General features: G+C 49.6%; 1 protein-coding gene across 3 annotated transcripts; it reads right to left on the bottom strand.

The window, feature by feature from the left end:
• Positions 1–8,470: 8,470 nt before the first annotated feature.
• Positions 8,471–16,226, bottom strand: LOC117673278 (GTPase IMAP family member 2-like). Of its 3 annotated transcripts, none has more exons than XM_034430570.3 (4): positions 14,999–16,226; positions 14,101–14,166; positions 13,547–13,643; positions 8,471–10,076 (listed from the first exon to the last, which is right to left on the bottom strand). In XM_034430570.3, exons 2-4 carry the CDS (start codon positions 14,131–14,133, stop codon positions 9,292–9,294), a joined length of 915 nt encoding a protein of 304 aa, XP_034286461.2. In that variant the 5' UTR covers positions 14,134–14,166; positions 14,999–16,226; the 3' UTR covers positions 8,471–9,291. The 3 variants fall into 3 exon arrangements, with proteins under 3 accessions (XP_034286461.2, XP_034286462.2, XP_060539241.2); XM_034430571.3 differs by having other exon boundaries at positions 15,007–15,142; XM_060683258.2 differs by lacking the exon at positions 14,999–16,226 and having other exon boundaries at positions 13,622–13,643; positions 14,101–14,717.
• Positions 16,227–17,652: the final 1,426 nt, after the last annotated feature.

Here is a 17,652-nt window from a genome sequence, read left to right as displayed (position 1 = left end):
GTGTCAGAATGGTCGAACAATTGGCAACTCCAAATCTCAACCAACAAATGTTCCGTCTTACACATTGGCAACAAAAATCAGAATACCAAATACAAGCTGGATGGATACAACCTCGTAGATGATCCTCACTCTGTCAAGGACCTTGGAGTACTCATCTCAAATGATCTAAGCCCCAGAGCTCACTGTAACAGCATTGCCAAAAAGGCATTAAGAGTTGTTAACCTAACCTTGAGAAGTTTCTTCTCCGACAACATTGTACTGCAAACTAGAACATATAAAACTTTTGCTAAACCAATTCCCAATTTACCTTGAAAAATGGCAAGAGATTTGGTGGGGAAACAAGAAACTGGTAGTATCCACTACATATAAGGAAAATATTTATAAGATGCTATATAGATGGCATCTCCCACCAGACAGATTGGCAAAAATGTTTGCTGGACAGTCCGCCAAATGTTGGAAATGTGGATTTGAACATGGTACTTATTATCCTCAATGGTGGACATGTCCAGAAGCAATTAAATTTTGGGGGAAAATTAAAAAGTGGCTAAAGGAAATTCTAAATCAGGAGTTTGAATTGCGACCAGAGACATGCTTGCTCGGCTCTAGGCCGGAAAACATTTAAAAAGATTCGTGGTATCTTGTGTTACATATCATTACCGCAGCGAGAATAACATTTGCGCAGTTCTGGAAAGATAAATATATCCCACCGGATGAAGCAATAATAAAAAAGATATTGGACTGTGCGGAAGCAGATAGACTGACGAAAAAATTGAAAGACAGAGATCAAACCTCAACATGTCTTTCTTGGGAAAAATTGTATCTTTGGTTATCAAAAAGAAGACAGCAGACTGATTAATAGAAGCAGGCGTTGTATATATTGAAAATACTGTATTGCATATGTAGAGTGAGGCTGGATAGATTTGATTGGTTTATAAGTACAAAATAGGTCGTCCTGTCTCCCCTGGACTGTATTATGAATTTATTATTGTATAGATTTACGTTAAATATTGGTTTACCAATGTATTGTTTATATTCTTTTATGTTTTCTTTTTTCTTTTTGTTTTGTCTTGTTCTGTTTTGTTCTTTTTTGTTTTTTGTCTTCCTTTTAACTATAAATGCAAATAAAGATTATTATTTTTAAAAAAAAAAACTTTGCTAGACCAATTCTTGAATACAGCTGGTCTGCCTGGAATCTGCACTGTATATCGGACATTAATACAATTGAGAGAGTCCAGAGATATTTCACGAGAGGAGTCCTCCACTCCTCTGCTCACAATAGAATCCCTTACACCACCAGGCTCGAAATTTTGGGCTCGGACAACCTAGAACTATGCCGCCTTCAGTCTGACCTAAGTGTAAGACATAAAATTATCTACTACAACATCCTACCTGTCAATGACTACTTCAGCTTCAGCTGCAATAATACACAAGCAAACAATAGCTACAAACTCAAGGTAAATAGCTCCAAACTCGATGGAAGAAAATATGACTTCAGCAATAGAGTGGTCTATGCCTGGAATGCAATACCTGACTCTGTTGTAATATCCTCAAACCCCCATAATTTTAACCTTAGACTGTCTACTGTTGACCTCACCCCATTCCTAAGAGGCCTGTAAACACACCAGCATCCCTGTCCTACTGTCCCCATTTATTCATACCCATTTCCTGTGTTCTTATCCATGTTTATACTTATATCTATTATCATGTTTGAGAAACTAAATAAATATAATAAATAAATAAAAAGTTTGAGAATCCCAGGAAGCTTTGCAGTTACTTCTGGGTGCAGGAAAGAGCCCAGACTAACACCGCCCATACTTTTTGGGGGTCTATCTCTATCCCCTCGTGGGAAATGTGGTAACCCAGATAGTCGATTTTACTCTTGGTGGAATTTGCCTTTAGATAGTTTGGCATACAAGTAGGCTGTTTGGAGTTTTTTGAGCACAGCCCTGACCAATTTCATCTGCTGTGCCATCATCTTGGTGTAAATTAAAATGGCATCCAAATAGACCAAAACTCCCTTGGAAAGGAGTTCGTGCAGCATCTCGTTTATCAGCTGCATAAATATACCTGGCGCACCCTGCAGCCGGGAGGAAAGATTCTGAATTGGAAAGGGATCCCAAGGGACAATTAAAAGTCATTTTCCACTCCTCACCTTCCTTGATTTTAACGTCGTCATTGTGGAGTGGGACCACCCCATTTGGCCATGGTCTCCTCCAACGTCCTGGTCATGAACTGCACCTTGGCACCTTCAATGTCTATTTCTGGACCATATGTCCAGATATGCACCAGGAAGAACCCCAACTGCTTGAGGTCTTCATTGAATTTTATGCCCAGGGCTGGTATCTTCCGTCCTCTCTGCCATGCTGGTGCTGCTCCTGCAGCTGGTGCAGGCCAGGGAAGAAATGCTCCCGGTTCGGACTGGATAGCCCGATCCGGTAACGCTGGAGGCGGTGGTTCAGAGAACCAGTAGCAAAAATCCCTGCATCCCCACCCCCACCCCATGCCCAGCTGAGCCACACGATCATCAGAAGCTTTTTTTTTTTTTACTTTTAAAAGCATTTTTTCGTTGGAAGAGGTTGTAGAAAAAATGCTTTTAAAAGTTAAAAAAAAAAAGCCTCTGATGATCGCGCGGCTCAGCTGGGATCGTCAGAGGCTTCTAAAAGCATTTTTTTCTGCAACCTCTTGGCCGAAGAGGTGGTTAAAAAAATGCTTTGAACAGTCTTTGACGATCCCAGCTGAGTTGTCTGATCGGCAGAGGCTTTTCAAAGCATTAGAAAAAATGCTTTGAAAAGTTTTTTTTTTAAAAAAAGTTGGCCACATCCACCCCAGTCACATTACCCACCACCACCACCAAGCCACGCCCACAGAACCGGTAGTAACCAATTTTTACATTTTACCCCTGGTGCAGGCTAAGCTGCAGCTGCCACTGCCATGGGAGCTCTGCGGTTGCAATGGCAGCAGCTGAAGTGGTTGTCCCATCACTCAGCATGGCTGGAGTCTGCTGGTCAGTGAGGTGTGCCATCCAGGCCAGGGCTTCCTGCGCTTTCCCAAAATCCCCCCTCCGGAACTTTATGGCTTATTCTCTTCCCCTGGCTCCTCCAGCTCCATTTGTGCCTTCTGCCAGTGGCTGCCATGGCTGAATGTTACTCTGAGGGGTCATCCTCTCCCAGCCATTTGGATAGATCTAGCCCACCCAGGGGATTCTGAGGATACTTCCCCCCCCAGGCTGTGATCTCCTCCTGGTCAGCACTTCTTTACTCTCCTACCATCGGGCAGGAGATATAGAAGCATAGCCAGCTGAACAAATAGGCTGAAGAACAGCTTTTATCCGCGGGCCATTATTCAATTTTATTGTACACATGTGCATTGACAATAAAGGTTTGATTTGATTTAATTTGTTCCCTTGAGCCAATTTCATTTGCATGGTCCCCACAGTAGAGGTGACTTCCTCTCCGGGTTGACCACGAGTGCAGTTCTAGCCTAATGTCATGCCTGCCCCAGTCCGATCCCTTAGGAAAGGAAGACCCTCGACTCCCTTTGGTTGAAGTGATGGGTTCTTTCACAAACGATGCTGGCTGCAGTAAAATCAGGCTAGAGGTAAGTTTTCCATGTGAAAAAGATACAGAAAGTTTCCCCACAACCGAGCCCTCCCCCCATAACTGTTCAGTCTCCAGCCAATAAGAGTCCGCCTAAGTGTTTTGAGAACACTGAGGCATTGAGGGCAATTAGCATTTTTTCTCGGGATGCCTGGCCTTGGGTGCTGGGTTTGAGCTCTTCTCTTCATCAAGCTGTCATTCCGCCCTCCCAATTTCTCATCATGTACACATGAAGGTTTATTGCCCATTTGTTCCCCCCATGTCCCCCTCCTCCCCATTAGCCTTTGATGGCAGGATGCCAGCGAGGCACCAAGCCGAAGATGGTGGACCTGAAAACACTCGTGGCAATGCCCTTCTTTTTTCCTTTTATATTGACCCCAAAGCATTCAAGATGGTTTTCATCACTGTTCTGTTGTTTTTCTGTAGAGAGATAATTATTTCTTATATAGAAAGCAAGTCCACTTTCTCTTTTATTAAACAATGGAAATCCCTCTCTCTGTATGTTCCATTCATGGGTTTCATCCCACCAGGTTTCTGTAACGGCAACGATTTCACCTCTGTCCTCCTGTACTTGGAGTTCAAGTTCATCCTGTTGGTTCCTCACACTTTCTGCTTGGGTGCATGGGTATTTGAGTCCTTTTTGAGGGACCCTGTTTCATACACAAGCTGTTTTGTGTCTGAGTTCCCCTTCTTCCTCATCATTTGTTTGATTAGTGCACACAATATAAAAAACCTGATTTTCGGGTGGAGGGGGGGGGAAAAAGGGGTGAAAATGTAATTGTAAAACTTTTGCAATAATAAAAAAAAACACCTGATTTTCTTTAACTGCTGCCTCAATATTCATTCCGTTGATGGCTGCTTGAGAACAAGGAAGGATCCCTCGTTCCCATCAACATGACTTTAGTGATAGAAAGGATGAAGTGTCACATTCACAATCAGCCATCCTGGCAATGGTCCCTGGTGCTGGATGGGAGGGGAAGAAGAGGGCTTATAAACAGCCCCCACCGTTGTACGAAAGGCAGGTGACTGATGAACTCTGGAGCACAGTTTACAGCAAAGGAAATAGATAAAGCAGGTAGCAACCCCTCTGCACAACCATCACACGAGGGAAAGATGGGTGAAGATTAGGAGAAAGCAAGGAAAGGTTGGACAATGACCTGGGACCCCCGCTCCCTTGCTGGCCCCACGCCAATCAGTTCCGGAGAAATCATGAGGTTTATCTTTGAGAGGAACTGAAAGTGAAACTGAGTAACAGATAACAGGTGGAAAGGCCGGCCTGTCCTTACTGCATCCAGATTCGGCAGGACAAGGTCCCAGGTGTGCCTGCATTTTATGGCCCTGTTTGTGCCTGCAATCCAGCACGTGCTCACCTGCTTAGGAAGATGCATCATTCCCAGCCTTTGGGGAGGGGGATGCTGGAGCTCTTCTAGGGCTGACAAGGTAGACAAGGATGTGGGTCCTGGGACCCCTCCCTCCCCCTCTGACCACTCGCCAATCAGTTCTGGAGAAATCAGAAGGTTCATCTTTGAGAAGCAACCAAAAGTGAAACAGAGGAACAGATAAGATAACAGCTGCGCCCAGGTTGAACCCAGACAAGGTCCCAGGTGCGCCTGCATTTTATGGCCCTGTTTATACCTGGATCCAGGATGTGCTTACCTGCTTAGGAAGGTTCATCGTTCCCAGCCTTCCAGGGATCCCGAAGCTCTTCTAAGGCTGGGGGCTGCTTGGGACCCCCATTCACACTTCCCTTGGGCTCTGGATTTCTTCCTACCTGTTAGTTTATCCCACCCCCCTTATTGAGTGTGACTTAGGGAAGAGGTGGGTGGGGGGTGCATAAAGGGCATCCGAAAGGCCTAAAGGCCTCTGGACAGACAGAGGTCTGCAGCCAAGCTGGCTTGGCAGGAGATTTTCTGCCAACTGCAGAAGGGCACAAAAGGGGGGCAGCCATGACAAGGACTCTGCCAGGGGGTCTATGACAACTTGCCGCAGCCATCTCCCGGCAGCCAACCTGCCGCGGAACAACCTGCCACAAGACAAGTGTTGCACTCGTATCGAAGAAATAGTAGATGAATAGAATCATTTGAGAAGGGATGCCAAAGGAGGGGCAAAATGACATGGGAAAGACAAAAAAGTTTTTAAAAATAGTTTTTGAAATTTAATTGAACTGTTCAGTCATCCCATTCTGTTGGCGTCCTATAGGGAGAATACTGAGGTGGGGGGGGGTGAGGCAGAGGCAGAGCAGAATGGGGAGGGGCAGGATGGGGGGTGAGCCAGGAGGGCTCAGCTGTGGGGAAAGGCTCCAAGTGGGGCTGTGTCCAGCCTCCTTTTGCAAACTGCCACAAAGCCCGGGCTGAGGCGCAACGCCAGAGCCTCCGCTTGGTTCAGAGTGGAACGGTTCAAATGGGATTCCGCAGCAGCTGATTTCCAGATGAAATCGGAGACAGTGAAACAAACTTGTAGTCTTTTTATTTATTCATTAAATATATTTATACATATACATATATATGTTTTAAAATATATGTATTTAAACACATATATTTAACACAGCAGTCTTTGTCATCGTCCAGAACAGAAAAACACAAGATAGTCGGGAATGCAGGAACATTGTGAGGTAAAATGAAACAGATTACAAAAGACATAGAAGAAAAAGGCGGGAAACAGGGAAACGCCCCCTTTAACCCACAGCCACCAATCATTGCTTTGATCGCCTCAGACAGGAGCCTGCGCTCTCCAACCAATCAACCACCACCATTGTTATGTTTTGTATAGAGTTGTATAGAGATGGAACCTCATAGGTCGGGACGGACACATCACTGCCCTGCCTATCTAAAAGACTACAGATGTTAATTGTTATTTTGATCACCATAACGCTCTGTCTTGGTGGGGAGGGGTGTCATGTATTGTATATAGTGTTTAGTTGTCAGTTGAAGTTCTCATTCTGGTCCACTGTTGGAGTGGGAAAATACTCTCTCCTGGTTGGTTGTTTGGTTGGTCAGTTTCATATAAAGGGAGCCGTGTCAGCCAGGGAGTCCTATTGCCTCACAGGCAGTATTGAATAGAGAGCTGTTAGAAATCACTCTGGCCTCGCCTCCATTCTTCTGTGTGTTCCCACCTAGGGTACACTTTACTGTTCCAACTACTAAATTTGATATCCTATCAGGCCACAGAATACAGAATAACAGAGTTGGAAGGGACCCTGGAGGTCTTCTAGTCCAACCCCCTCAGGGGTGGGTTCTACTTACCTTTACTACCGGTTTGCAGTGGAGCCGCACACGCACACTCTTCTGCGCATGCGCAGAAGCGTTTTGGTGATGTCGGGGTCAGAGGGCGGAGCCTCCCGCTGGTTTTACTACCAGTTCTATAGAATCAGTGCGAACCGGAGGCAACCCACCACTGAACCCCCGGCTCAAGAGCCTCTACTATTTCAAAGAAATGGCTGTCCAATCTCTTCTTTAAAACCTTCAGTGATGATGCATCCACAACTTCTGGAGGCAAGCTGTTCCACTGGTTAATTGTTCTCACTGTCAGGAAGTTTTTCCTCAATTCCAGGTTGCTTCTCTCCTTCATGAGTTTCCATCCATTGCGCCTTGTCCTGCCTTCTGGTGGTTTGGAGAATAGATCCACCCTCTCTTCTCTGGGGCACCCCACAAATACTGCAATGCTGCTATCATGTCCACCCCAGTCCTTCTGTTTCTCTAGACCAGTGATGGTGAACCTTTTTCCCATTGCGTGCCAGAAGTGTGTGTATATGTGCGTGATAACACGTGCGCGTGCCAGCACCCATAATGTACTGAGACACCCCCACCCATGCTCATGCGTGCATGACACTCCCGTGCATGCGCCCCATATTGCGCACACTACCCCATGCATGCGTTCTGCATTGCACATGCACAGTCCCCCACATGCGCTTTGTGCCCCCCCACCGCGGCCTGTTTTGGGCCTGAGAAGTCTGGGCTTTCGGGGGAAGGGATTGAAGTCCTGGCCTGCTGCTTCTGGCAGCAGCAAGAACCGCCACCGCTGGGTGGAAGGGGGTGGTGGGAAGGATCTGCTGTCTGGGGCTTCCCTGTCTCCGCACCGGAGCAGGCTGTCCAGGGAAAGAGATTGAATTCCCCGGCCATTGCTTCCGGCAGCACAAGAACTGCCATGAAAGCAATGCCCGGGGGATTCAATCTCTTTCCCTGGAGAGCCTGCTCAGGTGGGAAAACAAGGAAGCCCCAGACAGCGGATCCTTCCCACCCCCACCCGCTTCCACCTGGCCAGCTGATTGTCATGCACGTATGCGCAGACTAGCTGGCTGGTGCACATGTGTGCCCTGGAAACCCGGAAGAGGAATGGGCGACGCAACACGTGCCAGGCAACATGGCTCTCCGTGCCACTTCCGGCACGCGTGCCATAGGTTCACCAACATGGCTCTAGACAAATCCAAATCCTGCAACATTCTTCCTGTGTTTTAGTCTCTAGGCCTTTAATCCTCTTAGTTGCTCTTCTTTGCACTTTTTCCAAAGTTGTAACATCTTTTTTGTAATGTGGGGACCAAACCTGGATGCAAGATTCCAGGTGTGGCCTTACTAAGGCTTTACAAAGCGGTACTAATCCTTCACGTGATTTTGATTCTCTGCCTCTGTTTAGACAACGGAGGATCGTGTTAGTTTTTTTGGCTGTTGCCGCACACGGCTGGCTCCTGTTTAAGGGATCGTCCACTAGGACTCCAAGGTCAGAACCGGCCATGGGTGGGAGGCAGGACACGGCTCTCTTTTGTGGTTTGAACCAACCCGTGGCTCCGTGTCCTGATCCCAGAAGCAAAGTCCTGGTATGTTGTCTTCCCCTCCCTGAATTTTGGGATGTGGTCCCTGAATCCAAAGATTGCATGCAAATTTCAGTCAGCAACAGGAGAGCCTTTATTAATAAAAACGCCAAAGAGAGCCTGATATTAGGGTAGATTTTACCAGGAAATGTGTGTTAAACATAGATACAGTCTGTAATTCTGTAAATTTTGGATTACATACGTTTTATATAATACACATATTTAGCAATTATTGTCAAAAGTGTAAAGATTATCAGTATATTCATTTTTCCTTTTCTTTTAAAGCAAGCCATTTTCATTCTGGGATTTTGTTTTGTTTTGCCTTGGAGAAGTGGGATAATCTCTTCTCTCCCCCCTCCCCCCGAGAATTGTGGAAGGCCTAGGGACAGACCCCCCCCCCAGATAATCTCTCTGTGGGGTCACTGAGAATTGACACCAGAAGATCATCCTTCATTCAAACCGTCTTTAGAGACCTAAAGCTAAATCTGAGAACGACAAACCATTCAGCTGAAAACTGAGTTTCTCGTGCCAATGTTGAGAGGTTGCACCACAATTTTAACAGGTTGGTCAACTGAGCTTGGCTCCATTATCTGTGCCGCTGCCCAGAAGGCTGTGCCATACCCTGGCCTCTCCTCCCCGCCCCCATGCAGAATTCAAGTCCCTCCCTGGGGGTCTATTTTCCAGCTCCCCGATCTCCTCAGTCTTGAGATCAGTCAAGGGGGCCAAAGGGTCCCAAGACCTGGAGATAGGGAACGGGGGACAATGGGCTCTGAAGGGAACTGTGGCTCTCTGGGCATCCCACCTGTTCCCTTTTGCTCTCCCCAGGTATGACAAGTTCACTGCAATCAGGACAAATCTATCCAATAGTCAAAAAGCAACACACTGACAACATTATCCTTTGCTCCCTCCAAAAACTTTGTAAAGAATAATCACAAACACAGTCATCCCCATGCAAGTCCACCAAATCCATTTTCGACTCTTTATGGAACTCCAAGGTCCCTTTGATATCCATTTATCACCTCTTCTGTTCTTGACTAGGAAAAATCTGATGTTCTCGTCCCGTAAATTGGGCACCTCATACAGCTGATTGGTGTAATATCTCCCTCCATTCTTCGAAACGGTTCTCTGCACCGTCTCCATCAGCTCCGAGACCTGCCTCTCCCGCTCGGTTCCCACGGCTTTGTTGTTGAACCCACAGAAGCGATTCCCGCACTGCCGGATCAGGTCACGCAGATTCCAGTTGTCGGACTTTTGGACATACTCATCCAGGGAGGTCCCTCCCAAATCCTCCCGGCAGGTAAAGAGGACGATCGTGTGATTGGTGGACTCAACTCCAAAAACATCCTGGACACACTTTGCAGCAGCCACATCTTCCGCGGTGAAGCGCCCCACTTGGGTCACCAAGATCAGGGCATGGGGGCCGGGCTGGGAGAGCTCAATGCAAGACATGATCTCACGTCGCGCAATCTCATCATATTTCTCCAAATCGAAAATGGCAGGCGTGTCGGTCACACTGATCTTCGTGCCTTGCCAGCTTCCCTGCCCCCTTTGGCACCTCAGGGTGGTGACCTTTGCCCCCAAGATGGATTCAAACACCCTCCGGCCGAGGATGGTGTTGCCTGTGGCACTCTTCCCACCTCCGGACTTCCCGACCAGGATCAGCCGGAGTTCCTCCCCTGTGAGAGTGGAAGACAAGTTTACAAAAAAGAATCAAGACATTTCTGACGTGCCTAGGAAGAAAAAGGGCATCTATAGTGCAACGCATCAGGGCGTCATTGGGCAAGCTGGAAATGGGGACAATTTTGGAAAAGTGTCACCTCTGCTCTGAAGTGGATTAAACATTTTTTTTTAAAAATCTCCCAGAGTTGCTAAGTTGGCCTGCTCAGCCATGCAGATTCCCACAACATACAAAACTCAATTTCAGTTTTGAAAAATCTAACAGCTCTGCTGATACCACAATGACTGTCAGTTCTGCCATCTTCAGCTTCAATTCTCATTGGCACCCTGCCATCAATAGCTGGGGAAGAGAGCAAAGGAACAAATGCTAAATAAAAATGTATTAATATAGCACTGGGAAATAGGGATGGGAGGATGACAGTGGAGGAAGAGATGCTTTGAACCAGTTCGTGCCAGTCTTTAAGGACACCGAGATGCCGGAGACTTGCAAGAGTAGGGTCCAGAGAAAGCAACCAAGGAATCCAAGCTGTGGTCCGTGACCATGGCATTGGAGAGGACCACGGTGGAATGGATGGTCGCTCTCCACAATGAGGTCCCGGAGTTGAGGAACTTCAATTGCTTCATGGCAATGCTCTGGAAGTGATTTGAGGACCTCCTAGCCCAACGCAAAGCTAGGGATTGAATCAAGGCCATAAGCCAGGGCTGATGGAGCATGGCTGAAGACACCCAGAGTTTCGTGATCTGGCCTGTTCGCTGACCGACTGGCCGCAAGACATCCTAATTGGATGCTTCATCTATACATGGACTATTGCGGGCAAAAACCTCTTTTGAGGTACGGGCTGACCACAAAAAGTTAGGAACCCTAAAGACCCCTCAGAGATTGTGGCCCCAAGCAAGTCCGTTGAGCTCAACACTTTAACTGATCCAATTTCAAGCTGAGGAGAGAAGAGCTTCCCAGCAGATGTCCTGTCCAGGCTGCCTCAATACAACAGTTCAGAATCAGAGGTAATTAGACCGGTTATCCCATCCTGGCAATTGGTGGCTCCAGTCACCACCAGAGTGCAAGACATAGAGAGCTATGTGGCTAGGTGCCTTATCTGTGTTGCTGCCAAAAGACGGCAGAGAAAACACCAGGCCTCCTCCGGCCACTGGTGGAGTCCAAAAATGGACTTCATAGTAAACTACCTGGCAGTTTGAGAAATACAACAATTTGGGTGATAACTGATTTATTTTCCAAACAAGTGCATTTTGTGCACAAAAAACATGCACGCACTTTAGCCAAATTGTTTGTGCAGCACATCTATAGACTGCATGGAGCCCCAGAAGGAATAATCTCAGATCACAGAGTTCAATTCACTTTGTGCTTTTGGCAAGAGTTTTAAAAGTTCTAGGGACCACCCAGAGTCTTAGCTCCTCACATCATCCAGGAACGAATGGAGGCTATGAATGTTCAAATGGGGTCTTGGAGCAGTCTAACATGCATTATCTACAGGACAATTGGCTGGACCTCCTTCCTTTCGCTGAGGTTGCTTACAAATAACTCAGTACACATCAGCTCTGAGAGAATGTATCACCCAATTATAAAACACCTGGCTGATAGTAAGGAAAGCATTGGAAGAGGCAAGGGAAGCCTATAAAAAACAAACCCACAAACAAGCTTGAAACCAAAAGACTTTAAAGTTGGGGACAAGATCCATTTATCCATCAAGTATGTACAATCTAGACAACCTTCCAAAAAGTTTCAGAGAACACCCTGGGTCCCAGCAGCCCTTTCAGCCCCCACTTCCCGATGAGTGAATATGGCCACTGTGTGCGGCCCCCACCAGCAAAACCGGGTCAGAGCAAGCTGAGACTGACCTAGAAGTGGCTCAAGGCTGCTGGCAAAGGCCAGCATGAAGATGGTTCTGATTAGTCAAATATAAGGTTAGGAGTGGAGGAAAGCATCCCTGGAGAACAGCTAACCAAGCTGTGAACCAGCCAAAAATAAACTTAGGAGGAGTGGAGGAGACAATGCTGGGGACTAGTTAAAGCCAAACTGTGAACCAGTTAAATATAAGGTAAGGAGCAGAGGAAAGCATCCCTGGAAAACAGCTAACTATGCTGTGAACCAGCTAAAAATAAACCAAGGAGAACTGGAGGAGAAAATGTTGGAAAGCAGTTAAAACTAAACTGCGATCCAGCCAACAAATAAGGTTAGGAGTGGAGGAAAGCATCCCTGGAAACCAGCTAACTAAGCTGCAATCCAGCCAAAAATAAACCTAGGAGGAGTGAAGGAGATATTTTTGAAGAACAATTAAAGCCAAATTGATAGAAGTGGAGGAAAATATTGTTGGGGAATAGCTACATAAGTTATGAACCATTTAAACATCACAATTAGATGCAATGGAAAAGAAGCTTATAATTAGCAAAAACAAAATATTTAGGGTATAATAAATTATAGGTGGAAATGTGGAATAAATTTTAAAGTGAACTGATTTTGAAATGTTCTTAAGAGAGGAATAAAATATTTTATGTTGGTCATTAGATGTGATTTAAAAGAAACATTTATTTGATTTGGGTCTTTGAGGTAAGGAAAATATATGAAATATTGATTGTTAAAATGATAAATGAATATTATAAAGAGCTGTTTCGATTTAAAGTTTAAGATTAAGAGTGATTACATAGTAGAATGTTAAATGCTAGAATAAGATGTTAGACTGAATGATAAAAACTGGGTTTTGATTTGTTCTTTTCTTTTTTTCTTTTTCTTTTTTCTTTAAGATGTTAATGGATGAAATTTGGAATTTACACTTATTTTATACCGGATCAAACCCTTGCTCTAAAAAGATGTGTTTTATGTTTTATGTTTAAAAATAAATTCAAAAAAAAAAAAAAAGAAGAAGAAGAAGAAGAAGAAGATGGTTCAGATCCAAGTAGAGGTGGGGCAGGGCAAAATAAATTAAAAAGTTGACCAACTATTTCTAACACACACACACACACACACACACACCAAGAGCAAATCAATCCCAAGGGTCCTTTTTGATTGCCTGGGGTTCGAGCAGAAGGATCTGATTCATTGAAATTGGTCCTGCAGTCAACTGCCACCCAGAGCCCACCCACCCAAATGTGTACCCCGTGGCATCCCCCAACTCTTGCCGTCTCCCCAAGATGTTGTCTGCCTGTTCTTCCCAGCACACGAGTGAGTGAGGTGGCTGCCTTGCGTGGCCGTTTTACGGTCCCCCCCTAACCAGACCCCATCTGAGGGGGGTCTCCAAGACCCTCTAGATCAGCTGGGATTGGGAAGTAGGCTGGAAAGAAGCATCTGTGGGCCACCGAGACCTTCAGGGATGGAGGGAGGCAGCCATGCTCAGGAGTGGGTAAGGGATCTCCGCAGAGGGCACCCCTTCTCTGGGCCTGCCAGCTAGGCTCTTTCTGTCTGCTATGGGGGGAAGAGATGGCTGGACTGTCCTCAGAAGTGGCATCCGCTCACCCTCCAAGCGGCTGCCGTGTTGGCCCCAAGAAGGCCTAGGGCCCCCCGAATGCCAGGCATGGCCTCCTCGCTTACCCAGCGCTTCATCCATGGCTCCCTGGAAGGGGGGAAACAAAACACAGGTCAGACACGGCTCTTGAGACCCAGAGGCCTTGGCAAGTCCCATGGGGCAGAGAGCCAGCTGCTTCCCCCCCCCCCTCCATGCCCAGAAACCGCAGCCTGGTCCCCCCACCCCCCTATTCAAGGCATTGCTCAGAAGCTGCTCTGGAGCCCCCCAGCTAAGGGGGGGGCTGAGATGTTCGGAAGGAACCAAGAAAGGTAGGAAGTAAGGGAGGGGAAAGAGGGAAGGGATGGGGGGGGGAACCAGGTGGAGGAGAAAAGGGAGAAGAGGGTGGGGGGGGGGAGAGGGGCACACTGCATAGTTTAGCAACAGAATCTCCCTTGCTCCTCTTATCATTACAAGAGGCTTGTCTGGACCCACAAATTCTGCCCCACAGGAGCAGAGCATCTCCCCTTTTCCAAAACATTTACCCCTCCCCCCTTTCAAGACCTACCTGGGCTGACTCCCACGTTGACTGGTAGGTCATTCCTGCCTGTTGAGAGCTTCAGAGCTTCCCGAGCTGGAAGGAGAGAGCAGATGGGGGAAGCCCCCTTCGTAAGACTGAGGGAAGACTGGGGTGGGGGTGGGGGGCAGAATTGACCAATGCCCCTTTAGAGGAGGGGGAGGAATGGGGCTGCTGCCCCTCCCCTCCTGCCTTTTCTAGCAAAGCCCCTGGAGCTGCCTGACCCACACGCTTCTCCCAGGGGATGTGGGTGGGGAGCAGGGAAGGCTGCGCCCCTTCCCTCAGTTTCAAGGGAGCCAAAAGCGTGTAAGTGATGCTCAGAGACCCTCTGCATCCCACCCTCCCCGCGCACAAAGGGAACGGCACTGCCCAATCCTACTCCCCCCTCCCCCCTCTTCCCTCCCCCGTCCCACAGCAAGACGAAAGCAGCTGGATTCTCTCCACTGCTCCGGACGCAACAGAGGGCGGAACTCTTGGAGGGTCGCAATTCCTGGCCAGTCTGGCTTCCTTTGCTCGGACCGCCCCACAGGGACCCTCTGATTTGGGGTGGGAGCACCGCCTTTCCCTCCCGCTACGGCCCGTGGAGATCAGAGGGAGGGGCCGGGAGGGCGATGAGCAGGAGGCAAAGGGGGAGGGGAGGGCGGGACTGGAGCGGGTCTCCGCCCCCCCGAGAGCCCCCCCCGCCCCCGAGAGGCGCCGTTCAGCCTCTTCCTCAACATCTCTGCTGTTTGTCTCTGACAAAACGAGGGGGAAGACTGCGCCCCTGTTGCGCGGATCCCGGGAGGATCCCTCCAAGGCGGCCATCCCGCCCGCCCTCCCTCCAGCTCACCTGGGCGGACCCCTCCTCCCCCTCTGCCCTTTCGCGGAAGGACCCCCCAAGTGCCCCCACCTCTCCACCTGCGCTGCTGCGGGAAACCTGTCCGCGATCGCCGTCTCGCTCCGGATCTCCCCGCGGCTCGCAGGATCTGCAGCTGCTGCGCCGCGGACCCGCCTCGCTCCTTTTCACCGGCCGGGCAGGGGGACGGAGCTTGGCCCAGACCCGCCCTCAGAAGGAGGGGGGAAAGGAAGACAAACAGGGCAACTCCCTCTCTACTTCGCTTTCCTCCCCGTTTTCGCCCCCTCTCCTTCGCCGCCTTGCTGGTTGCAGTGGGAACAGCCGTGTTTCACCCCAGCCTCATATAAGGGGCGCCCCCACCGTCATCGCGGCCGGGGTCCCCCAGCCCCGCCTTTCTTGTTCTCCTCGGACAACCCCTCCTTCGGCTCCTTCGGAAAAGGGGCGCCGGGAGCTCCAGCCGAACTCCAGGGCTGGTCTCCCCGTGGGAATAGAATAGAATAGACCTTAGAGATCATCTAGTCCAACCCCCTGCTCAGTCAGGAAACCCTGTTTCAGATTTCAGATTAATGACTGTCCAGTCTCTTCTTAAAAAGCCTCCAGGGATGGAGCGCCCACGATTTCTGGTGGCAAGTATTTCTCCCAAATTGCTTCTCTCCCGGACTTCTTGCCCTGCCCTCAGCTGCCTTGAAGAAGAGCTTGACTCCTTCCTCTTTGGGGCCGCCCCTCAAATCCTGGAATACTGTTCTCGTGTCACTCCCTGAGTCCTTCTCTCCATTAAAGTACTTTCCCAATTCCAACAACCGTTCATCTACGTTTTAGCCTCGCCCCCCACCCCGCATCCTCTCTGTCGCTCTGCTGCGCTCTCTTTCTACCGTAACAGAGGCGGATCGGGGCCTCCCAGTTCAGCCCAGTTTGCTCCGGGGCGGCCAGAACCGCTTCTCCTCGCCACAAATTCGATCGGTTCTTTCGCTGGCCGGGGAAGCGCTACACCCTGTGGCATCTCCGGCCATTCAGCACAGTCGCCGCTCCTCCGGTGGTCTTCCTCTGCCCTTTTACGGTCACTCCCCGGAATCGCTCTGGAGACCCTCCTGCCTCGGGTCCCGGCTCCTCTCGCCCCAAAGAGGCAGGGGAGGCGGTCGCGCTTCGGAGCAATCCCGGGGCTCCCACCTCGGAGGGGAAGCGCGTTGGTTTCGGAGCTGAGCATTGTTTCCAGCGGCGTTTTTTGACCCCCCCAGCGCCCTCCCCCCCCACTCGGGCTGGCTCTCCTCTTGTGTCCCGCCAAAAAGGAGACCCCCCCCCCTCTTCCTGGGCACCTCCTGGCAGCAAGGGAGGCAGCGCTGAAGGCCCCCCGCCCGCCCCATTTGGCTTGAATGCCCAGCCTGTTATCGGGGCAGCGGGGCAGACCGGGGGAGGCCGCCCTTGTTTGTTCCTCTGTTCAGGATTGTTGGGGTTCAAGGGGTCTCATCCTTTCATGGTCTTTGAGAGCTGCTCATGCCAGCACTCTAAGGCGGGGGTCCCCAACTCCAGGGCTGTGGGAGAAACAGGCAAGCAAGCATGTGTGAAGTTCTCTCTCTCTCTCTCTCTCTCTCTCTCACACACACACACACACACTCACACACACACACCTGTGTTGGAGAGATCGAGGGCTGCTCCTCTAAGGGGTGTGTGTGCGTGTGTGGAAATCTTCCAGCTGAATGATCAGAGGGCCAGTATGCGGTCAGCGTGGCTCCTTCGCAAATCCTCCCTTGCTCGACCTAAGTTGTTCCCAGGATCCGCAGGAAGGTGGGGCGGAGACTTTGGGGGGCAGACAGGTGTGATCTGAGAGTAACAGAAAGCAGAACAGGGGCGCTCTCTGCTTTGGCTCTGAGGAGGGGCACTGGGGAGGGGGAGGGGCTGGTGATTTGCAGTCCCCAGTAGCCCTTCCAAGAGCTCTTGGGAGGCTGTGTGTGTGTGTGTGTGGAGCGGAGTGGAAGGGAGCAGCTGGACTCCCTGTAAGCCCTGCCCAGGGCCCTGGACTCTGGGGCAGCAGCAGAGACCGCCAAGCTGAGGGTTGGGGGGGGGCTTCAGCCTGATCTTCCCTGGGCCCAGAGCTGGAACTGGCCTGGCACTTCATGGGCTCTTAGGACAACCTCCCTCTCCAACCGCTCCTTTTTCAGCAAAAGGAGGTCATTGGGAGGGGGTCAGCTGGGCCATAGGGCTGGGACAGCGTGGACCCCCCATCGGTCCTTCGCAAGGCTTGGCATGGTGGCGCTTTGTCCGTCCTGGCCCTCCGGAGTCCCTCCGCAGCTTTTGACACCATCAGGCTTGGGACCCAGGCCGAGGGCGACCCCGAGACTCATCCTGCACGTCAGTGAGTGACTACAGCTGCTAGTCTCTCTCCCTCCTGCCTGGCATTCAGGGCGGGAGTGGAAAACCGGGGAGACCTCCTGGCACCTCAGAATCCCAGCCGAGACCTCAAATTAGCCCCCCAAGGATTCCTCTAAGCTGGAGGCCTTGGAGGCTTTTTCTCCCCCAATTGCTCCTGTACTCGGATTTCAGGTCCACCTCCTCTGTTCCTCAGACTTTCTGCTTGGCTGTGTGGGCATTTGAGTCCTTTTTGAGGGACCCTGTCTCCTACCCCACCTGTTTTGGGCCCAAGTTCCCCTTCTTCCTTACCATCTGTTTGATCAGCGCACACAATATCAAAAGCCTGATTTTCTTTAACCGCA

This window comes from Pantherophis guttatus, chromosome 4 (assembly GCF_059756535.1).
Source record: "Pantherophis guttatus breed Tessera chromosome 4, ASM5975653v1, whole genome shotgun sequence".
Lineage (NCBI taxonomy): Eukaryota > Metazoa > Chordata > Lepidosauria > Squamata > Colubridae > Pantherophis > Pantherophis guttatus.
This window is presented reverse-complemented; position numbering and strand designations above follow the sequence as displayed.

Bases quoted from the DNA above. Each gene is read 5' to 3' on its own strand.
- LOC117673278 (XM_034430570.3), bottom strand. From the start codon at position 14,133: ATGACCTACCAGTCAACGTGGGAGTCAGCCCAG. The intron at 13,644-14,100 runs GTAGGTCTTGAA...CCCCCCTTCCAG, and splicing joins CAACGTGGGAGTCAGCCCAG to GGAGCCATGGATGAAGCGCT. The intron at 10,077-13,546 runs GTGAGCGGATGC...CCACTCTCACAG, and splicing joins ACACGGCAGCCGCTTGGAGG to GGGAGGAACTCCGGCTGATC.